Source organism: Macadamia integrifolia, chromosome 5 (genome assembly GCF_013358625.1).
Source record: "Macadamia integrifolia cultivar HAES 741 chromosome 5, SCU_Mint_v3, whole genome shotgun sequence".
Classification (NCBI taxonomy): domain Eukaryota; kingdom Viridiplantae; phylum Streptophyta; class Magnoliopsida; order Proteales; family Proteaceae; genus Macadamia; species Macadamia integrifolia.
Genome location: NC_056561.1, coordinates 41,831,114 through 41,855,216, shown reverse-complemented (window position 1 = coordinate 41,855,216; position 24,103 = coordinate 41,831,114). Strand labels below are relative to the sequence as shown.

The following is a 24,103-nucleotide window of genomic DNA, read 5'->3' as shown; positions in this document are numbered from 1 at the left end:
TTATAAAAAAAAAAAAAAAAAAAGGCAAAAGGCTGGAATGAGCATGTGCTCCTCCTATATGGCGCCTCGTGGCCCATGCCATGCCCCATTGATGCTGTCCGCTAGCTTGCCATACATGGGTGGTGTGCCTATTCCTCTCCATCATAAATAACATCCTTATGTTTAAAGACCTTGTCTTTTTAAACAAATTTTAGTGACAATATTTAATTTGGATATGGTATGTAAATCGGTTAAATTTATTATGAAAGATTAAGAATCAAACATTATTGGGTGGGTGGGTGGGTGGGTGGGTGGGAGGGAGGGGGAGGAATGAAGGGGGAAAGTAAAGGATGAAGTGGAATTGACTAATGATGTAAACAGAAGATCTATTAAGTTTCAGATACGAAAATGAGACTACCTCGAGAAGAATTTTGTGGGATTGAGACTTACTTGTGTTTATCAATAACTTCTCCTTTCAAATTTCCTATCTCACTCAAAGCTTTCCTCCAACTTTCTACGATATGGGGTTCATAATTCTTCTCGTGCTCTCGAAATGCTTCTTCAAAACTTCCGGTTTGATTCCGAACACTAGATGGCTCAACATCAAAGAATATGGGCAAAACCAGTTGATTGCTGGAGTTGTAACATTGAAAAATCTGTGCAAGTTCCAGCAGGCACCATTTGCTGTGAGCATAACCTTGGGAGAAGACAGGGATGGAGATTTTGGACCCCTCAATAGCTCTAAGTAAGGCTGAGCCAATGGCTTCTCCAGTCCACAACTTCTTACTGTCAATAAATACATCAATTCCTCTGTTTTTCAAAACCAAGTTGAGGAATCCAGTGAAGTTATTACGAGTATCTTCGCCCCTGAAGTTGAGGAACACATCATAACTAGAACATCCAATTGTGAATGTGGAGGTGTTGGAAGCCCAATCTAGTGCAGCCATAACTTTCTATAGTTGCAGAGAAGAAAAGAAGCTCAAATTATTGTGCCCTTTTCTCCTATGGAACTATCTCTTGATTTAAAAAAAAAAAAAAATTTTTAATAGGAAAATTTTGAATTGACTCAACTTCCTTCCACGAAATCATGTTTTAGACTTCATTAATATAGAATTAAGTAGCTTTATTGGTGTCCAAGTTGATTGCCAAAGGAAAGTATTAGACAGCTTCCGCGTGCCTCACAGGAAATAACAGACCTTCGAAGGGCGTCGCTCCACCATGGAAAGGATGTTAAGTCCTTGACTCCTGAGTCTCCTGACCTTCAAGGTCATGTGGATAGAGTTGTTTTGGGGGTAGCTTTTTGTTTGGGGCCTGCATTGGTAGAATTGTTAATTGTTTTGGCCTTTTGGGGTAGCTTTATGCTGGTGGAACACTACGGAATCAGACATGGTTGGTTGGAGATTGGACCCACAAGGCCAAACTAGTATAATTATACTATTATACTATAATATAGTAGTATTATATAATCTAATGCTAATATTAGTAATACAATCCCGGAGAGGAAGGTGGTCGTGCCGTCGCTGATGTTATCTTCCCAAAATTCAATCCTCGTAAGTTTTAACCTGAAATTTGATTATATCTTCTAAATCTTCTTATTATATGACATTGTTTTCTTTGTTCATCAGGAGGGAAGCTACCAATTATATGGTACACAAATGATTATATTAATATGCTTCCCATGACATCTATGTCACTGAGACCAGTTGATGATGTTAGATGAAACACCAAGAAATACGAAAAATAAAGAGATAATAGATCCGCATGGTACAGAGATTTAACGAGGTTCACACACCAAGGTGGTGTGCTACGTCCTCAGGCAGAAGAAGATGTTTCACTATGCAAAAGAGAGATTACACCCAAGCAGAAGCGAGAAAACTCGCCCTGAAACCCTAGCTCGAAAAACCCCCAAAATACAATGACTTTCTCAACAAGCAACGGTACATTATATATACTTCAAGTCGCGGGTCGACCCATTGGGTCACGGTCGATCCAATCGAACCATACAGCGGGGCTATGCCCCCGCACCCCCATACAAGATCTGTGATGGAAGTAGAGGGGTTGGGCAGCCCCCGCACCCCCATACGAGATCAGTGATGGGCTCCGGGCTTGGGCTTATCGGCCCAACCCCTCTGCTTCCATCACAGATCTCAAAAGACTTTCCATTCGGGTCGTCACCAAAATATGTCGGAACAGGTCAATCTTCAAAACAGATCAAGAATTCGAGACAAACTTAATAGATTTAGCTATCCAGGAAGGACTTACACAAGTTCTTCAATGGCTCTACTATTTACCCTTTTGGTTATGGTCTGAGCTACACCCAATTCAACTACAAGATTGTATCAGCTCATAGATCAATTGATGTTAAACTGAAGAACCAGCATTGCCGTCGCCTCAACTATTAGGATAATGCAGGCAGGCCCTTGTGTGAATCTGTTCTAGTCGATGATTTGAATTGCTCCACAATTGACTACAAGTTTGAGGTTGATGTCCAGAATAATGGAACCATGGATGGTGACAATGTCCTCAATTGTGTACTCAGTGACTCCGGCTGGCATTGTAGCTACTCATTCGAAGCAGGTGATTGCATTCCGCAGGGTCTTCGTGCCTGCAGGACAGAGCAAGAATGTGAAATTCACATTCAATGCGTGCAAAAGCTTGTTCTTGGAGGAGAAAAATAGTTGCAAATTGTTGCCTTCCGGTGCACATACCATCTTAATAGGAGATGAAGCAACTTCACTTCCTCTTCATGTAGATTTTACTGTGACAGCTGCTGAAGAACGAATGACATGATCATAGTATAGGTTATAGGCTTGTTTTGGATTCTAGTAAGTTTTTTTTTTTTTTTTTTTTTGAAGAACTAGCAGTGATTGTTTACCATACTTAAAAATCTCCATTTTTTCCAAGTGCAGTAATTGTTTACCATAAATAAAATAAATCTCCATTTCTTTCTCTAGTTTCTATCCATCCATTTTTTCTTTCAACCCAAAAAAGAAAGTAATTTTTATGGAAATTATTGACAAAGTTCGAATCATATGGTAATGTAACTTCTAGCAGTTCAAAAGAAGGTTTCTGTTACATTTCATGGGCTTTACATGTTCTCTTGGAATTAAAAAAAAGGAACAATGTCCCTTGTTGAACTTTCCAAAAATGTCGTTCCAATTAGGTTCCAAATCCAACTGCTATATTAGTTTCTATATATCTTCCCCTAAAAAATTGAGAGCTCACTCTTTCTGCATACTCATCTTCCTCTTCCAAACTCCATCCTTCCTCTTCTTCTCCTTGTTTTCTTCTCAATTACACTCAAAATGAAGAAAGCTCTGCTCAGTAAAGAAGAAGCCTAGTCTCACCAAAACAGCGCTTTGTCAGGAACATGTGGAGGAAGGAGGTAATGCAGAGTCAGAGAAGTTAGCGATATGGTTTTCATGCATAATAAAGTGAGTCTTCAGAATTAGAGTTTTGCATTCTCATGCATCTAACCATTTAGTTTCAGTGGTTTCTACTTTCAGATTTTCAAAAATTCAGAACTAGGGTTCTATACACTAATGCATCTAATCATATCATCTCCTCAAATATTCATCCATCAGGTTGACATTCTTCAGCATTTCATCCATCCAAATCAAAAGAGACTTCTTTCACATGGCCACAGCAGTTACCAGTGACACATGTGTCTCAAACCATACAAAACAGATAGTAATCAAATCAATAAAAGAAAAGAGAGATCTTCAAATTCTTTATACACAGCAACCTCAGAAAACAACAAAAATGGCTTCTAAAACCACCATTCACCACTCAGGTATCAGCAACAAATTTCAACTCAATATCATTGAATGTAACATATTAATTAATATTAAAAGTGAAAAGTAAAAGAAGTAATTTTCACTCAAATGTACATCTCATCCTATACCTACAATAATGCTCTTTTGCAAGGCCAATTAGATGCTAATCAAATAATTCAAACCACGTAATCATTTGCTTGAGAGCATAAGAGAGCAAGAACACTGCTCGAAAAATTTAAAAGATAAAAGAAGTTCAAAATCATCATTTAAGTTCTGTCCAGGGAAAATTGTAACCATATTTAATTCTCCCAGGCATTTTAAGTGCTGGAATACAATGTTCCAAAATGTAAACCAAATACCTAATTACCTAGAAAAATAACAAAATAATCATTGTCCTTACAACCATGAGCAAGACCTACGAGACATGAAAACTGAGCACTTAATTACCTAGAAAAATAACAAAATAATCATTGTCCTTACAACCACGAGCAAGACCTACGAGACATGAAAACTGAGCACTCACATTTGCCCAGGAAACTCAAACAAGGGGGCCCAAAAAGAAGAAGGGAGGGGGGATTTTAATGGTCTAGGAAAAAAAATTCTGCTCAGGCTCACCTATGTATCCTCATCTCTATAGCTCAACTTGCCTCACCAACAGAAAATTGGCAGCTTATAACTTGTCCTCAAGCTCGGAGAGTGGAGTCATCTGTTCCTTCAATCCTTTCTGCTTCCTAATGTCAGCAACCAGCTGTGCGGCCTGGTTCCAGGCTCCAATGGTTCAGAGGACATCATGTCCCAATGATCAAACACACACTGGGGGAAGGCCTGACCAGAGGTTGCAGCCCTGAGCGTAAAAGTACAAATCCAAATAACTCGATGACAGGGAGGTAAGCCTTGGTGTGTAGAGCGGGGTACCTGGTCTTTGCATTTCCTCAAAGACGTGGCCACGCTTCTGGTTCAGAACACCATAGATACCACCAAGTGCCAGCTCTGGTACATGGATCTCAACCAGGTAGACTGGCTCCAAGAGCCTGGGCTTGGCAGTGAGCTGGGAAGCATGGATGACCCTCTTAGCAGTTGGAATAACCTGACAACCTCCTCTGTGGATGGCATCAGCATGCAGCACCACATGGTCCACATCACAAACCTCAAAGCAGATACCCTTCATGTTTTCTTCAGCCAAAGTTCCCTCCTTCGAAGCCCATTCAAAACCAGTATCAACTGAGTCCTTGATTTCATTCCGATACTGTACTCCCTTGCAATATCAACGACCATGTTCGGTCCTGTGGTCTCAGGTCCAAAACACCAGATCATCTTGGCAAGATCTTTGTCCCACCTGAACCCCTCCAACAAGACCTTTGAACGAACCTTAGGATCATCCCTTGGACCAATACGCCCCTCATCCATGGCCTCTGCAAGACCTTCTTCCATGGGCCTTGATTCCATGTACAAACGGTTGTGCTTGTTTGGTGATTTGCTCATCACAGTACGGCATGACTTCTCAAGGACAGTCTCATGGAAAGAAACAACTGGATCATAGGCAACATAAGAGATTTACTGTTTAAATTCTTTATGGATGCTTTCTATGTTCATGGAAAAATATTTTCAAGTGGATGCTTTTTTATAGCCCTGAAAACAAGCTTGCTAACAAAATTTAAACAGTATCGTTGCCCTGAAAAATGGAGAATCATAGGCAACATAAGAGATTAGGCAGCCAAGAGTAAACTCAAAAAAAGAATTAGTACCATGATCCACATGGGCAATAACAGACATGTTACGAATGTTGTGTTTCCGGTCCATAATCCTGCGTAGCTCCTCTGCAGTAAACTTCACCTGCACAAATCAAATTAATTTCCCAATCAGCTGCTTAAAAAGAATTTTCAGAATGGCAAATACAAAAGCATTTGGAAACAGTAGTCTTACCATCTTGACTGTTCTTAGTCAGCAACCCCCAAAATCAAGATATTGCAAGGAGAAGTTCCTGCGAAAATTATAAACAGAAATAATAATCAGCCACAATTTACAAACATGACCAATTATCATGACCAAACCAACAATGAGACATCAAAAGCACAGTGAACACTGGAATATGCAAGCAAGCACTTCAGACTAATCAAACACCACCCAATCCATATAAGAAGCACACGAGAACAAAAAGGATCACCACATTATTAAAAATATATATATATATTGATATTAAAAAAAAGAGTGTTTCTCATGTTTTTCGAAAAGGCAGTTGTTGTCATTCCAAGAACAATTGTGTTATGCAACACCATTTTTTTTTTTTTCATAATTTGCAGTAATGGGGGTGTCAGATTCTAAACAACTAGGAAGAATCAACAGATTCAACCAATGAAATAAACCTCAAAACAAAAAATAGATTGACGTTGCATGCAAATGAGAATACCTTATGTATAAGTAATTCATAAAACTAGCAAATGACACTGAAGAGCAAATATCTACAGTCATAAACACATGGATTAATAAGAAAAAGGTGTAATTAACAGGGGAAAATACATTAGGACTTGAATGCCATCAGACAAAGAGAAAAAAAAAAAGAGAACAACCCACTGCATGAGGCTCCTGCTACTACAAGGTCTCAGAGGGGCGAATGTATGCAACCTTACCCCTTGCTTCGCAGGAGAGGTTGTTTCCAAGTTTAGAACCTGTACCAACATGTTGCAATAGTGCAACTTAACCATTGCGCCTAAAATTCTAACTTTCCCCACATCATCTCAAGGGAAAATAGTGCAAATCAAGACACATGTATAGTTACTAGAGTGATTTGTGAACACACAAAAATGGAGAAATAGCCAAGCAAACACATAATGGTGTATTAGAGTATTTATATCTTGCAAAGGACTGGTTAGAATGACCTAAAATTCAGGTCAGGTAATCTAGTTGACAAACTTTACTGATACGATTAATTTCACAAAAAACTGAGAACAGGAAAGGGGAACACAGTTCAATCCTAATCCTAGAAGGAAGACAGAGCATAGAACTAGAGCCTGGTTTCTACTTTATCAGATTCAGTATCTGAAGATAGAATTGAAATAGTGTAAACAGGAACAGGAATACCAATTTTTATGGAGTACTAAGCAGTAATAAGAGAGAGAAAGAGATAGAAAAAAAGAAACTGTAAATTTATTAAGAACAGAAGTACTGCAAATTAGAAGAAGCAACAATAAGAATGGCAGAATAGTAGACAGAAAGATCATAACTCAGAAGAAAAATGAACAGTATTAGTAGAAGGACAAAGAAGAAGAAATAATAAGAGACTTTATCAACGTTTCCAGAGCTCAACAGCTCAAAAACTCTTGAAAAAAACTCAGGCATCCATTCAAATCACGTCTAACGTATGGGTTGCGTGTGTGCGTGTGTGCGTGTGTGTGTAATATGTAAAATAATAATATAGGCAGCCCTTCAAAGTTCCTAATTAGATTCACAAAATGAATCCTAATCACACTCACGCAATGAATTTAATAGACTAAAAAAAAAAGGCTCTCCTCAAGGAACTACAGTCATATTGCTCAAAATCGACCATAGCTTTCATCTATTTCCTCAATTATCTCCATTCTTATGTTATATGACATGTATGCTTGGTCAATGCTGAACGAACTGAAAACATGAACTATCAAAATTGAAGTGCAAGCTCTCCTCCATTTTCTCAATTATATCACACTTTGTAATATCATATATAGAGATGTTCTTGGTTGTTTTTTCGTTCTACTTATGAATGGGAAAGATGCTTAAAGAATGCTGTTTTTTGAAATCACAACGAATGAATAAACACTCACACCTTTTATACTGTTGATATTGCTTTTTCCCCACCATTAGGGAGGAGCCCATTCTTAGCCATTTCAGTTAGGACATTAAAAACAGCATCCATGTTCCCTTCTTTATGGTTTATCTCGACAAGAATTTTCGAAATCTCAGCATCAGCAACTCTACAGCTCCTCAAGATATCATTTATGACTCGACTTAATTCATTGTTCATTCCCTCATTAAAAAGAGCTTTTATCAGGGCAAGAACACTAATAATGTTAGGAATGAAACCTAATCTTGTCATTTCCTCATACAGTCCAAATGCTTTCCGCACATTCCCACTTCTAGAGTGCCCATGTATAATTACATTGTAGGCTGCTTCATTAGGCTTCCAGTTTCTCTGAGTCATTGATTCAAAAACTTGATCTGCTTCATCCATCAATCCCTTCATACAAAAACTCTTTATGAGAGCTATCATGCTCTTAGATTCAGTATTACTGCAATGACCAATTAGTGTATCATATGTTACATCACTAGGAACGGACTCATCATAAAACAACCTGAACAAGAGCTGCCTTGCTTCCCTAGTCCGAGCTTGTTTACTGAGCCCCTTTATAAGCACACTGTAGGTGACAACATCCGGAAGCAAACCCTTTTGTATCATTTCATCATGCAGAATGAGAGCTTTATTTACATCCCCTTCCATGCAATAACCATTGATCAGAGTCGTATAAGTAAATTCATCTGGAGGCAGCCCCATGCTCAACATCTCATGGAATAGGTTGCAAGCTTCAACAAGTCTACTCTGTTCACAGAGACCTTGAATCAGTGATGAATAAGTGACAGCATCAGGAAATACACCCTTTCCAACCATCTCCTGCTTCATTTCAAATGCCTTGTCCAAATCTCGGTTTCTGCAGAAACCAGTTATAATTGTGCTATAACTTACTACATCTGGGTCCAAACCCCTTGCTATCATATCTTGGATGACCCGCAGAGCTTCATCCATTCTTCCCAAGATGCAGCTTCCATTGATAAACGCGTTAAAAGTAACAATAGAAGGTGAGAATCCATTCTCAGTCATTTCCTTCAAAACTTGATTTGCTTCATTCAAATATCCTTGCTTAGAAAAGCCATCAATCAAGGTGGTATAGGTTATCTCATTGGGACAAAGTCCTCTGAGCCGCATCTCATCCAAGAACTCCATAGCTCGATTTAGATTTCCGGCCTTACACATGCTATTGATCAAGGCTGTGTAAGTAACAACATTCGGGCTTATCCCCATCCTGATCATCTCTGCATGTAATATAAGTGCCTGATGGATGTTCCCTTCCCTGCAGTGCCCATTAACAAGTGTGTTATAAGTGACCTTATCAGGAACCATACCCTTCCTACCCATTTCCTCAAGCACACCATGTGTTTCCTTAATCCTACCTTCTCGGCACAATCCATTAATAATGACATTATAGGAAATCAGATTTGGCTGCAAACCCCTCTGAGACATTAATTCGAACCACCTGAATGCTTCATTGATCTTTCCCAGTTTACAGGATCCATCAACCAAAGTGTTGAATGTGACTACATTTGGGGCACAACCCTTACTCTCCATCTCACTGAAAACTTCAAAAGCCTTATCCAATTTCCCTTCAACACAACAACCTCTGAGCAGAATGTTATAAGTATATACATTAGGAGACACTCCAGATCTGATCATCTCTCCATAAAACTCCTCTGCCAACGAGGCCGAATCCCGAGACCTGAACATTGCATCAAGTACAGAATTGTACGACAAGATGCCAGGCATAAAACCATGATATTTTGCTAAATCAATAGTAATTAAAGCTTTCCGAACCATGGTCAAGTGAGCATATGACTTCACCAGGAGATCAATAACAGAAGAACTGGAGTTGCAAAGATGGTAAGTCGATTTCAGGCACTCAAAGATTGAAGAGCAGTCATCCTCCTCAGAAACCATAACTTCGGCAATGGATTGGGCCATCTTGTAGAGATTAAATCTGGTAAGAATGTGAAGAGTAAGGCATTTGCATTGAATATCCAAGAAGGAATGATTGCGAGCCCAATTGAGGAATTTCAGGGTTAGGGTTTGATCGAATTGGGATTTGAGGAGGAGGAGGGAAGCTGCTTGTGGGGTGAACTGGGAAGCTAATGAGTCGAGTTGGTTGGGGTACATCTTGAGAAGAGTGTAGGCTTTGTCTGAAAGGAAAGCATCAGATTGAGAATGACGAGATGAAAACGAAGCATTTGAGGAAAGGAGAGCACGCATGTGGTGCCGGGCATCCTGGTGCTTCAGGATTCGCATTTTTTTTTTGCCAATCTGTATACACTAATGTAGGATTAAGCTGTAGGGAGTGGTTATGGCAGCCAAGCACAGTGACACAGATTCATTAAAAGCCATCAGCAAACTCTCAAGACATGCAAAGGATTTCAGTCGTTGGTAGTTCAGTATGCAGCAGTATGCTCTTCACAATTGCCTAAACCCAGTCAATCTTATCAAGAGAATTATCTTACTTTGTCACCATCAATGCCACTTGCTTGTGCATTGCTTTTGTCATTACATACAAACCTGTTTGAATAAACTGTATTAGAAACAAATTTTGGTAAAGATTGACGCTAGGTGATCATAAATGATTCAACAGATAATCCTAACCATGTCTCATATAATTGTAATCACTTGGTGTTTCTGAGGTTTACCGTGCGGTCTCTGACATTTGCATCCTCATGCAGTAGTTTATGAATGCAAGGACGATATCCGGCCCCCACATGAACACAAGAGCACGATAGTGCTGGCCCATGACTTGGCAGTCAAAGCCTGGGTCTTTCCCACAACTGGCTGATGGTTGTTTACACTGGAATGGTGGTAAAGGGTGGACTGACTTAGCCCCCTCCCCCTCCCTCCTCCTCTCTTACTCTTCCTCGATTCATTGTTTCCTTAGGTTTTAAAATTTGGGATCGGACATGAATCGGTCTCCATCAATTCAAGATTCAAATTAGATTTGGTCAAAACGTGTCGCTTAGAATCGGAGTTAATTGGGGAGAAGAAGAAGAACAGAACTTACTGTGACAAATTCTGAGTCGAAGTCCGTCACTGGAGCCAGGTTCGTGGTCGCCGGAGTCGGAGTCTCTGTCACTGTCGCTGGAGCAGTAGTCAGAGTCGCTAGAGGCTGGAAGCTGGAGCACGAGTGGAGGGTGGAAAGAAAGTGAAAAAAGAAGAAAAAAATCGCAACAGAGGAGGGAAGAAGAAGAGAGCTTACTGGGATGAGTCGCGTCAGTGGAGTTAAGTCCGTGGTCGCTAGAGTCGGAGTCGCTGGAGCGGGAGAGTCGAGGGTTTCATCTTCCGATCTGGCTCGTCTTCAATTCTCAATCAACCAAATCTACACCGCGCATGACACATGTCCTCAAACCATCCAACGGCTAAAAATCGAAGTGGCTTTTTAAAAATGCTTTTATCCCCAAACCACCAAACACACGGAATCCCCAAACCACTATCGCTGCTTATCCTTCTCAAAACCTAATTAGGATGGTAAAATTAATGGATCAAGAATTGAATACGAGTCAAATTCTTCAGTTTCACCCTTTCTGATCCAAGCATCAGCAACAAGAGTATGGACCGATTCCATCACCGATTCTTGTTTTAAATCGTTTTGCTGATCTAATGCATGTTGGAATACATAAATGGCACATTGATTTCTACTTTATTATATTTATTATGGTTTTCTTTGATTTTCTTTTTTTTTTTTTTTTTTTCCCCCCCCCCTCAATGTGTCTAGAGGGATTTAGTGGAGCGGGATTTAAGGGATGGAAAAATTGTACTACTTTTCCAAAATCATGATTTGAAGAAACAAAGGATAGATGTAGACATGCAACGAAGAAAAGGGAAGTTTGGATCATCACATTGACTAATGATCGGTAAGGTTTGCATGCTCAGCACTTATCAAGGCATTGAAGTACAACGGAGCTGATTTTAAATCAATCTTTCTCTTGATTTTCTCCATTCATCTTGTAGATGCAGAGATGCAAGGAAAGAAAGACGATATTTTTGTTGTGGTACCTCGACCCCCAACCTCTCTCTCTCTCTCTCTCTCTCTCTGGTTTTTTCTCCTTCCTGTTCTCTTTGGATTTTGTTATACTCTTAAACAAACTACATAAAATATGGGATCGTTCAACTTTCCCCCAGTTTTACTTTTCTATTCTTTACCACACGAGTATGTGGGACCCAGTCCAACATCTATTCCTCCCCACCCTCTAAACAAACAAGGCCTTAAGAATCGAAGGTGTCAATTAGCACAAAAGGTAAGGATTTCAAAGGACTCTAGTTTGGTGATGTAGGTCTTGGAATCCTTAACCTGCCTTCGCCTTGGAGGTAAAGGTTAACCTGCCTTCGCCTTGGAGGTAAAGGGTGGAGGACTCTAAACACATGTGAAACAGAACAGAAAAATCAAACAGCTTTTAGGGTATTTATTCGTTTTTAAGCATTGAAAAATAGAAAAACAGTTTCTAAAAACAAAATCGAACAGGCCCTTAAATAACCCCTGCACTCTATCCAATTATGCTTCTCTTCTGGCTAGGGTTATGCCTTTCGTTTAAATACCTCCAAATTTTATTTATGCAATTAAAATAGTAGCAATATTTAAATCAAATTTTGACTTGTACACAAGAATAACTTCACCTGAACCATTGTCAACTCATCATAACAAGCACTAATTTATAAAGCTCTCTGTGCTAGATCATGTGCTCCAACAGTGAACTTTCAAAGGACATTTTATCATGACTTGAATGTCAAGGTAATAGTAGAAATAGATCTCATCGTTGCATTTTCATCGAGTCCCTGTTGAGAAGACAATCCATCAAAACCCTAGTCTCTCTCTCTAGTTGATTCACGTTGAATCCCATAACCAGAGATCATCAGCTAGCTTCAGAAAAGAAGTAACAGTGCAATGAACGAAGAGATAATAGAAAGTGAAAAATGAGCTTTGAGTTCGAACAGCACACCACCAGACGGACCATCAATCTTGAGGCAGCAGGGCCGAGTTAGGCTAAGCTGAACACGGCAGGGCTAGACTTAGGGTGATAAGACTCAGGGTTGGGCTGGGGTTTTCAAGCAACCCCCCACGTCTGTTGCACCCATAGAGTTTACCAAGTGAAGCTAAATTGTTGGGGCTCAACAACTGAAAAGTACCTCAACCCATAGCAGACATTTTCTACCTCAGATTAGAGGCATACCCATTGATACATGTAAGCATAATTGATCAGAAGGAATTACAAAAACATGAACAAACAAGAACTTAAAAAGGAAAAGGATATTTTTTTTTTGTCTTTTTGGAGGGGGTGAGGGGGTGGGGGGTGGTTCACCAAAACAGCGCTTTATAAAGAACAGGAAGAGGAAGGAAAAGTTAGCAAGATAATTTTCATGCATCATAATAAAGTCAGTACTCAGAATTACAGTTTTGCATTCTCATGCACCTAACAATGTAGTTACAGTGGTTTCTATTTTCAGATTTTCAAAATTTCAGAACTAGGGTTTTATATTCTCATGCATCTGATCATATCATCTCCTCAAATATTCATCCATCGGGTTGGCATTCCTAAGCATTTCATCCATCCAAATCAAAAGAGGCTTCCTTCACATGGCCACAGCAATTACCAGTGATACATGTTTCTCAAACCACACATAACAGATATTAATCAAATCAATAAAAAAGAAAAAAGAGACCTTTAAAATCTTTATCCACAGCAACCTCTGTAAATAACAAAACTGGCTTCTAAAACCAACATTCACAACTCAGATAACAGCAACAGCTTTCAACTCAATACCCTTGAATGTAACATATTCATTAATATCAAAAGTGAGAAAGTAGTAGAAGTAATTTTCACCCGAGTGTACATCTCATCCTAAACCTACAATAATGCTCTTCTGCAAGGCTAATTAGATGCTAATCAAATAATTCAAACCATGTAATCATTTGCTTGAGAGCATAAGAGAGCAACAAGATCACTCCAAAAATTTAAAAGATAAAAGTTCAAAATCATCATTAAGTACTGTCCAGGGAAAATTGTAACCATATATAATTCTCCCAGGCATTTTAAGTGCTGGAATAAAAAGTTCCAAAATATAAACCAAATACCTAATTACCTAGAGAAATAACAAAATCATCATTGTACTTATAACCACGAGCAAGACCTAGGAGACATAAAAACTGAGCACTCACATTTGCTCAGTAAACTCGAACAAGGGGGCCCAAAAGGAAGAGGGGAAGCGGGATTTTAACGGTCTAGGGAAAAGTTTTCTGCTCAGGCTCACCTATGAATCTTATCTCTATAGCTCAACTTGCCTCACCAACAGTAAATTGGCAGCTTAAAGCTTGTCTTCAAACTCGGAGAGTGGCGTCATCTGCTCCTTCAAACCTTTCCGCTTCCTAATGTCAGCAACCAGCTGTGAAGCCTGGGTTCCAGGCTCCAACGGGTCAGAGGACATCATGTCCCAATGATCAAACACACTCTGGGGGAAGGCCTGACCAGAGGTTGCAGCCCTGAGCGTACTTGAGAATCCAAATGACTCGATGACAGGAAGGTAAGCCTTGATGTTGTAGAGCGGGGTACCTGGTCTTTGCATTTCCTCAAAGACGTGGCCACGCTTCTGGTTCAGAACACCATAGATACCACCAAGTGCCTGCTCCGGAGCCTGGATCTCAACAAGGTAGACTGGCTCCAAAAGCCTGGGCTTGGCAGTGAGCTGGGAAGCATAGATGACCCTCCTAGCAGTTGGAATAACCTGACCACCTCCTCTGTGGATGGCATCAGCATGCAGCACCACATCACAAACCTCAAAGCAGATACCCCTCATGTTTTCTTCAGCCAAAGCTCCCTCTTTTGAAGCCCACTGGAAACCAGCAACAACTGAGTCCTTGATTTCATTCAGATATTGTACTCCCTTACACATATCAACGACCATGTTAGGTCCTGTGGTCTCAGGTCCAAAACACCAGATCTTCTTGGCAAGATCTTTGTCCCACCCAAACTCCTCTGACAGGACCTTTGAACGAACCTTAGGATCATCTCTTGGACCAATACGCCCATCATCGATGGCCTCTGCAAGACCTTCCTCCATGGGCCTTGCTTCCATGTATAAACGGTTGTGCTTGTTTGGTGACTTGCTCATCACAGTACGGCATGACTTCTCAAGGACAGTCTCACGGAAAGAAACAACTGGATCGGATTGAATGATCTCAGCTCCACCCATAAAGTCTTCTTGCAAATCCTTCAAACAGATCTCAAGGTGTAGCTCACCAGCACCAGCAATAATGTGCTCCCCGGATTCCTCTATCATACACACCACCATAGGATCTGACTTGGCCAGACGTTTTAGACCCTCAACAAGTTTTGGAAGATCTGAAGCAACCTTACATTGCACAGCCACACGAACAACTGGTGAGACGGAGAACTTCATAGCACGAATTGGATGAGCATCAACTTCCTTCTCATTTGTCAGGGTTGCATTCTTGGTAATGAACTGGTCAAGACCAACCAAAGCAACTGTGTTACCACAAGGTACATCCTCAACTGATTCCTGCTTCTTTCCCATCCAAATAACAGTTCTCTGCACACTTTTAACATACAGGTCTTTCTTCTGGCCAGGGACATAGTTAGGTCCCATGATTCTAACCTTCAAACCTGTTGAGACCTTGCCAGCAAAAACACGGCCAAAAGCAAAGAACCTACCCTTGTCAGAGGCTGGAATCATTTTGGACACATAAAGCATAAGAGGTCCATCAGGATCACAGTTCCTAATTGCATTAGCATAAATATCATCCATGGGACCCTCGTACAAGTTCTCAACACGGTACTTTTGGGCCTTAGAAGGAGATGGAAGGTGAAAGATCATCATTTCAAGAAGCGCACTGCTAGCTGGGAGCCAGGTCTGCATGACACGCTTCATCAAAGCCTTTCCACACAATTCTTTCTCATCAGACTTCATGGTCACACCAAGCTTCTGCAACATTGGCCACAGCTTGTCTTTTTGATCATTCATACAAGTATTGATAATCTGCTTGATAGGTTCATAACAGAACTGAACAAAACCCCTCTTGCAGGTTGCGGACCCAGTGCTCTTGCTGGTCCATTTCTTGGTGGCAGGGTCAAAATAATTTTCACCCCAGAGCCTCTCCATCATCTTTGACTCATCTACACCAAACTTTGATGCATACATCTTGGCAAAATTGGTCAAAGTGAAGGCCCAACCATGAAGACCAGCAGAAAAGGCAACTGTTCCTTTCTCAGGGTAAACCTGAACATCCCCAAGAAGTGGATCCTCATACGTGGCCATAATCACATTAGCATTCTCAATGACCCTCTGAAAGGTCTGGTAAGCCTCTTCTCCATCCACCTGAAGCTCAAGGAAGCACCTGTCCATCTTGTTAACAGTCAACACAGGCCTAATCCTTTCACCAAGAGCCTGTCGTAGCACAGTCTCAGTTTGCACACACACACCCTCAACACAGTCCACCACCACAAGTGCACCATCAGTAATACGGAGAGCAGCTGTGACCTCAGATGAGAAGTCTACGTGCCCAGGGGAATCAATCAAATTGATCAGATACTCGTTCCCCATACGATCCCCCTTGAAGCTTTTCAGAGCATCCTCTGTCATCTCATAGAACAGAGAAATACCAGTCGATTTAATAGTAATGCCACGCTCCGCCTCATCTGCGCGGGTATCAGTCATCCGAACATCTCCTGCAACTTCTTGTGCAATGATTCCAGCAGCTGCCACAAGAGAATCGGTAAGAGTAGACTTCCCTGCCAAGTTCAAGAGGCAATGTTAGAACACATAGCATCAATAACTTCTAAATAAGATAACCGATAGAGAGAAAGAGAGAGAGAGAGGTGCTAAAACTAAACAAACATTATTTGAGAACTGCCCCAACATATTAACTGAATATGACAATAATTTTTAATGAAAAAGATGGTCAAAAGTCCACTTCAGGGAGATCTAAACATCTGAGTGAGGCTACTGGAAGGATATGAAAATCATTAAATAAAGATTTGTTTCGAAGCACAGAACTTTTTTTTTTTAAGTTTGACCCCCTAAAGTGACAAGCCGATATCATCCAACCAGGCCTCAGCAAATCAGGATTATTCCAAAAAAAAAAAAAAAAAAGAATTTTTGGATGTTTTTTATGGTCCTGGAAAAATATCTTTTATAGCCCTGAACACGATTAATTTCAGCGGAAAAATCAGGATTTTTTTTTTTAAGTATCTTTGCCCTGAAAAATGGAGAATCATAGGCAACATAAGAGGCAAGACAGCCAAGAGTAAACTCAAAAAAAGAATTAGTACCATGATCCACATGGGCAATGACAGACATATTACGAATGTTGTGTTTCAGGTCCATAATCCTGCGAAGCTCCTCTGCAGAAAACTTCACCTGCACAAATCAAATTAATTTCCCAATCAGCTGCTGAAAAAGAACTTTTAGAATGGCAAATGAAAAAGCATTTGGAAACAGTAGTCTTACCATCTTGACTGTTCTTAGTTAGCAACCCCAAAAATCAAGATATTGCAAGGATAATTTCCTGCAAAAATTATAAACAGAAATAATAATCAGCCACAAGATATAAACACGACCAACTTTCATGACCAAACCAACAATGACACATCAAAAGCACAGTGAACACCGAACTACACAAGCAAGCACTTCAGAATAATCAAACACCACCAATCCAAATAAGAAGCACATGAGAACAAAAAGGATCACCAATTCACCACATTATAACAAAAACAATATATTGATATTAGAAAAGAGTGTTACTCATGTTTTTCGAAAAGGCATTTGAAGAACAATTGTGTTATGCAACAACAATTTTTTTTCATAATTTGCAATAATGGGGGTGTTAGATTCAAAACTAGGAAGAATCAACAAATTCAACCAATGAAATAAACCTAAAAACAAAAAATAGATTGATGTTGCATCCAAGTGAGGATACCTTATGTATAAGTAATTCATAAAACTAGCAAATGACCCTGAAGAGCAAATATCTAGAGTAAAATACACATGGATTAATAAGAAAAAATGTATATTTAACGAGGGAAAATACATTAGATCTTGAATTCCATTAGATAAAAGAAAGATCACAAAAAAGAGCACCCCAGTGCACGAGGCTCCCACTACTGTAGGGTCTGGGTGGGGCAAAGGTATGCAGCCTTAAACCCTGCTTCGCAGCAGAGGCTGTTTCCAAGTTTCGAACCTGTGACCAACAAGTTGCAATAGTGCAACTTCACTTGGGCCTAAAATTCTAAGATTTCCCACATCATCTCAAGAGAAAATAGTGCAAATCAAAACACAGCTGTAGTTACTAGAGTGATTTGTGAACACAGAATCTACAGAAATAGAGAAATAGCCAAGCAAACACATACATAATGATGTATGAGAGTATTTATATCTGACAAAGGACTGGTTAGAATGACCTAAAATTCAGCTCAGGAAATCAAGTTGACCAACTCTACTGACCCGATTAATTTCACACGAAAACTACGAACAGGAAGGGGGTGCACATTTCAATCCTAATCCTTGTAGCAAGACAATGCATAGAACTAAAGCCTGGTTTCTACTTAATCAGATTCAGTATCAGACGATAGAATTTAAGAAATCATGTAAACAGTAATACCAATTTTTATGGAGTACTAAGCAGTAATAAGAGATATAAAAAGATAGAAAACAAGCAAACTGTAAATATATTAAGAACAGAAGTACTGCAAATTAGAAGAAGCAACAATAAGAATGGCAGAATAGAAGAGGAAAAGATCATACCTCAGAAGAAAGATGAACACTATTAGTATGAGGACAAAGAATAAACAACAAGCTAAAATAGGAGACTTTATCCACATTTCCAGAAATCAACAGCTCAAAAACTCTTGAAATAAACTCAGTTATTCATTCAAATCACGTCTAACTTATGGGTAGGGTGGGGCGTGTGTGTGTGTGTGTGTGTGTGCGTGCGTGTGTAAAATAATAATATATGTAGCCCTTTAAAGTCTTAATTGGATTCATGAATCTGCAAGCTATGTCAATGGCATGTGTGAGAGAGTGTGTGTTTGTGTGTAAGATAATAATATATGTAGCCCTTTAAAGTCTTAATTAGATTCATGAAATGAATCCTAATAACTCTTCACGCAATGAATTTAATAGACTAAATTGGTTGATTGTATTTCATCCTATTTTTCTCTTTAATATAATGCATCTTTAGCGAAATATATATATATATATATATATATATAACATAAGCAACCCTCGGTCTATGCACAAATAATATAACATTAAGAAAACATTAATAGATATTTAATAGAGAAAATTGCATTGCCACCCCCTGAACTTCGGTCCTTATTCAACACCACCCCCTGGACTTTTCGAAATGTCAAAGTCACCCCCTAAAAATTCAAAAAATTCTAAATCGGTCCCTGCCGTTAGCCGACCGTGTGAAATGAATGCAAAAAGGCTCCAAATTTGCTAGTAAGTATACTAACCTAAGTCAAACACTTAACTTTAGGGGCGTGGGGTTCCCCACGATGCTACTGTAAGGAGGAACCTGCAAGCTACGCCAATGGCTGTGCAGAGAACAGCATATTCCATATGAGACCCACATGGCGAAAGCAGGAGAGAGAATATGATAAGGAAGCGCATGTAAGATGGAAATAGTACTCTGGTGTCATGGCGATTCTTTTCCTGAACTTCAAATACTAATCCCGTGTACTAACTTCATCCACATTTACCCGATACAATGGAAGCTAAGAAAATTAAAGGCCCAACCTATAATATAACTACCCAAACCTCGTTTTCAGCCCATAGGACTGCCAGATGCCCTTGTGGGCAGCCCGGGCTTTGTTCTAAACCTCCATCACAGATCATAGCTAATGCAACGACATAAGAAAAAAGGGGCCGACTAGCCCTTCATGTAGCATTTCATCCCAACACCTAGATTGGCTCTCTGCACAGGCTGATTTAAATACTAGCAGCAAGACTAGACTCTTAATATACACTAATGCTGGTCTGCCAATGTGAAAACACTTGTCATTTATTAATTTTTGTAACAGAAAGCATAAGAGAGCTACAATTTTCCAGGAAAAAATGAAGAAAAAACAATAATAAAAACAACCTCAAGTAATTAGAGGAAGCAAACATCAAATGATGAAGAAAAAAAAAAAAAAACCAAACAGATATCATTATCCAAAACAAGTAAGATGATGAAGCAAAAGCAAACACTGCATTGATACATCAATAACCCAAAAAGAGAATGTTCAACACTGGAATACCAACAAACAGAAATGGAAGATAGCAAATTAGAAACCAGAGATTGAGAAACTAAAAGGATTGATAAAATAGGAACTTCTCCCTCAAAACCCAAACAAACTCAGATCAAATCTAATCGATTCTAATCTATAAAGGCATAATTGATCATATAAACACAATAAAAACAGCTACTACATATCAGTACTCCAATTAGAAACAACATAGAAAAAAAAAAATACAAAAGTATAAAACTACGATAGAGTAATAGATCAGCAAAAGAATTCCTCCTCAAAACGAACTACACAACGTAAATATAAACTAAAACATAAAAATCAATGGATCAAACAATATAAAACAAACCCAATAGAGAATAAACTAGATCTAATAATTCTGACAACTACAAATAGGATTAAGAGGAAAAAGCTCATAAAGAAATGCAAGAAACATAATAGAAAAAAAGGCTAGAAGATTACCTCAGAAGAAGCAATTCCAATACTGAGAGAGGCAAAGAACGCTCTCAGTCACAAATGCCTGTGACTGAGGATAATGGGAAATAAAATCAGAAGCTAAAGTACAGAAACCCTAGTATAGTGGCGTCTAATAGGTCCTAGCAGTTGGAGAAACCCTAATATGGTTGCATCTAATATGTCCTAACCATTGGATTCGGATATAGAGAATAGCATCTGACCGTTGATTTTATACATTCAAACGTTTCTTGTAAAATCATACACCTTTAGAAATGTCTCACTTTTATTAGATGGTATATGCTTGACGTCCACGGAAGCTTTTTCAGACATGCCGCCTATATTAGATTATTTACATATGTCCCCTCATTTGTTTGTATTTTTTTATATAAATCATCCATAAAATTTAGATTATTTACAATAATATCCTTTTGTGAGGATCTGGTTAAAAGCGGGGTTCCCAATTTTATCTGCGGAATTATATTACTTGCCTTAACACAAACTACAGATTTTGCTATCGGTTACATATAGGCCGATACATATCGGTAAGGATGTCAAATGGAATCGGAATCAATAAAACTGAAATCAGATCGAATCAGCCGAATCAAACTGAACCAAATAAATTTGGTCCCCAATTTGGTTTGGTTTGTATTCTGGTTCCAATATAAGAACCATCAGTTTGAACTGAAATCAAACCGAAATGGCATCCTAATATATCATAGTATATTAATATATTATAGGACATATTATAGTATATTAGATTTTATACAACAACAATAAACTCAACCTTATCTCGACTTAATGGGATTGGTTACATGGATCCATACAAAACACAATAAAGAAAACATGGGGTATAGGGGTGGGATGAGGCGAAAAGATGAGAGTATACCAATGAGAGTAAGAGGAAATAGGTCCAATGCACAAGGTAGGAGAAACTCAGCTAAATGGTGTCGGGAACATGAATCCTAGCCCTCCAATAGGCTCTATCCAAGGTCATACTTGGGACAAGATCGAGACTAAGCATATCGTTCCTCATGACTTCGCCTATAGTTATTTTAGACTTGCCCTTAGCTTTTTTAGATCATTAAAATTGAATCGAATCACTCTTCCTTACTGGGGCGTCCTCAGGCCTCTATTGAACATGGCCAAACCACCTCAAACGACTTTCACAAAGCTTGTCATTGAACGGGGCAACTCCCAAGTCAGCTCTAATATGCTCATTCCTTAATTTAGTCTTCTTAGTTTTGCCACACATCCATCATAACATCATCATCTCCGTTACACACAACTTCTATATATGGCACTTTTTGACTGCCTAACATTTCACCCTATACATCATAGTTGGACGCACAACAATCCTATAAAACTTTTCTTCAAGTTTTAAAGGGATACGTCGATCATATAGCACTCTGGACGTCCCTCTCCAATTCATTCATCCTACTTTAATTTTCTAAGAAACATCATCCTTTATATCACCATCTTTATAATAGTTGAGCCTAAATATCTAAAAAAGTCGCTTTGTATAATCTCTCTCCCCTCGATATTTATTATATAATTATACATCATGGATTGGCTAAAGTTACACATCATATACTTCGTCTTCGATCTACTAATCTTAAAACTTCTTGCTTATAGGGTAGATCTCCATACCTCTAACTTAGTGTTAATCACTGCTTTAGTCTCATCTACTTGAACGACATCATCGACGAAAAGCATACACCAAGGGACTGCATTTAGTATGCTCTTGGATAACTCATCCATGATAAGCGCAAAACAGATTAGGGCTTAAGATCGATCCATGATGTAGTCCAATCGTAATTGAGAATATCTTACCTTGATCTCCTACATATCTCACAGTAGTCAGCACGCTCTCATACATGTCCTTAATTATATCCACATATGTACTCAATACTTTTCTCTTAATTAGGACATGTTGAATTAAATCTCTAGGAACTCTATCATAAGCTTTTTCTATATTAATGAAGATCATATGAAAATCCTTCTTGAGAGCTATACAACCTTCCACGAGCCTCCTCAGTAGATAGGTAGTCTTTGTAGTAGATCTACCTGCTATAAATCCAAATTGATTCTCCGAGATCTTAGTTTCTCTCCTCAGGTGGGCTTCAATATCCTTCTCCCCTGGTTTCATAGTATGAGTCAAAAGTTTTATGCTTCTATAGTTATTACAACTTAGAATGTCCCCTTTATTTTTGTAAACTTGAACCAAAATGCTTCTCCTTCAATCATCTGACATCTTACATATGCTCATGATTTTGTTAAACAACTTGGTTAACCACTCCACCCCTCAAACACCTAAGGTTTTCCAAGCTTCTATAGGGATCTCGCCAGGGCCTGAAGTTTTTCCCACTTTCATATTTCTCATAGCTTCTTTAACTTCCGCCACGATAACCTTTCATGCATATAAAAAACGAGTGGATTCTGGATGAGTAGAGCAACCTTCTAGGTCATTCATACTCGGAGTATCTCCATTTAATACAATAATAATATATTCATTCCATCTCTTCACAATGTCCTCATCTCTTACCAACATGTTTCCATTGTTACCCTCGATACACCTCATTACCTTTGATACACCTCATCTGGTCAAAATCTCTACTATTCCTATCCCTCATCTTAGCTATCTTATATATAACTTTTTTTCCCTTCTTTTGTGTTAGGTTAATATAAAGATCCTCATATTTCTTTAACTTAGCCATCCCCACAGTCTTCCTAGCTTTATTCCAAGTATCAAAATACTTCTTTTTATCTTCGGAATCTCCGGACCTTTGCCATGTCTTAAAACAAGCTTTCTTGGTCATAATGGCTGCTTGGACATCCTCACCCCACCACCACGTCTCCTCAGGGGTTTGACAACTACCTTTTACTTTCCGTAGCACTTCCTTGGCAATCCTCTTAATACAGGTCAACATCTCATTCCACATCACATTGGTGTCTCCTTCAAAATCCCATTTACCCTGTTTGACCATTGTATCAGTAAATGTAATTAGGCGCTCACCTTTTAATCTCCACCACCTTATTTTAGTGTCCTTAGGTGCCCTCCTCTAATACTTTTGTGCACTGATACTCATATCTAGGACCACCAATCTATATTGAGTGGTTAGGCTCTCCTAAGGGATACCTTTAAAGTCCTTCCACAACCTTCTATCTGCATTTCTAGTTAAAAAGTAGTCAATTTGGCTAGTATGATTCCCACTTTTATAAGTAAATAAGTGCTCCTCTTTTTTTTTGTGAAGAACGTATTCACAATGGGAAGATTATAAGCTACCTCAAAATCCAAGAAAGAAGTCACTTCCTCATTACTCGTTCCTCATTCCTCTCTCCTACCCTGTAGCTTCCATGGACACATTCGTATCCCCTATGATCCATCCCAATATGATCGTTCATGTCACCTTCAATAATAATCGATTCTTCCTTATTGAGATTCTATATTAGATCATCCATGTTATCCCAAAATTGACGCTTTATACTTTTATTTAACCCTACATGGGGAGCATAAGTGCACACAATATTGACCACATCTTTTTCCAACACTAGTTTGATAAATAAAATCACATGTCCCTTTTTTTTTTTTTTTTTTATATCCACTACATCAGTAGATAGATCTTTGTCCACTATAATGCCCACTCCCCTTCTACTACTATGGTCTCCCACATATCATAGTTTGAAGTCATCTAATGCCCTAGCTTCGTTACCTTTCCGTTTAGTCTCTTGGATGTAAGCAATGTTAATCCTTCTTCTCCTCATAATATCTATTAACACTAGGCTATTTACTCGTTAAGGATCTAATGTTCCAGGAT

General features: G+C 39.0%; 3 protein-coding genes and 1 pseudogene across 5 annotated transcripts; all 4 read right to left on the bottom strand.

The window, feature by feature from the left end:
- Positions 1 to 425: 425 nt before the first annotated feature.
- Positions 426 to 926, bottom strand: LOC122078084 (TMV resistance protein N-like). The gene has a single exon (XM_042643949.1). The coding sequence runs from the start codon at positions 924 to 926 to the stop codon at positions 426 to 428; it is 501 nt and encodes a 166-aa protein (XP_042499883.1).
- Positions 927 to 3,998: 3,072 nt separating this feature from the next.
- Positions 3,999 to 5,165, bottom strand: LOC122079617 (annotated as a pseudogene).
- A 68-nt stretch (positions 5,166 to 5,233) lies between these two features.
- LOC122079616 (pentatricopeptide repeat-containing protein At5g39710) lies at positions 5,234 to 10,908 on the bottom strand. Of its 3 annotated transcripts, XM_042646235.1 has the most exons (5): positions 10,793 to 10,908; positions 10,598 to 10,709; positions 7,555 to 10,104; positions 5,679 to 5,736; positions 5,234 to 5,588 (listed from the first exon to the last, which is right to left on the bottom strand). In XM_042646235.1, exon 3 carries the CDS (start codon positions 9,838 to 9,840, stop codon positions 7,558 to 7,560), a length of 2,283 nt encoding a protein of 760 aa, XP_042502169.1. In that variant the 5' UTR covers positions 9,841 to 10,104; positions 10,598 to 10,709; positions 10,793 to 10,908; the 3' UTR covers positions 5,234 to 5,588; positions 5,679 to 5,736; positions 7,555 to 7,557. The 3 variants fall into 3 exon arrangements, with proteins under 3 accessions (XP_042502169.1, XP_042502168.1, XP_042502170.1); XM_042646234.1 differs by having other exon boundaries at positions 10,598 to 10,848; XM_042646236.1 differs by lacking the exons at positions 10,598 to 10,709; positions 10,793 to 10,908 and adding an exon at positions 10,233 to 10,579.
- Positions 10,909 to 13,542: 2,634 nt separating this feature from the next.
- LOC122079615 (elongation factor 2-like) lies at positions 13,543 to 20,438 on the bottom strand. The gene is made up of 4 exons (XM_042646233.1): positions 20,295 to 20,438; positions 17,053 to 17,110; positions 16,875 to 16,962; positions 13,543 to 16,334 (listed from the first exon to the last, which is right to left on the bottom strand). The coding sequence occupies exons 2-4, from the start codon at positions 17,053 to 17,055 to the stop codon at positions 13,894 to 13,896; spliced, it is 2,532 nt and encodes an 843-aa protein (XP_042502167.1). The 5' UTR covers positions 17,056 to 17,110; positions 20,295 to 20,438; the 3' UTR covers positions 13,543 to 13,893.
- Between the last annotated feature and the right edge of the window lie 3,665 nt (positions 20,439 to 24,103).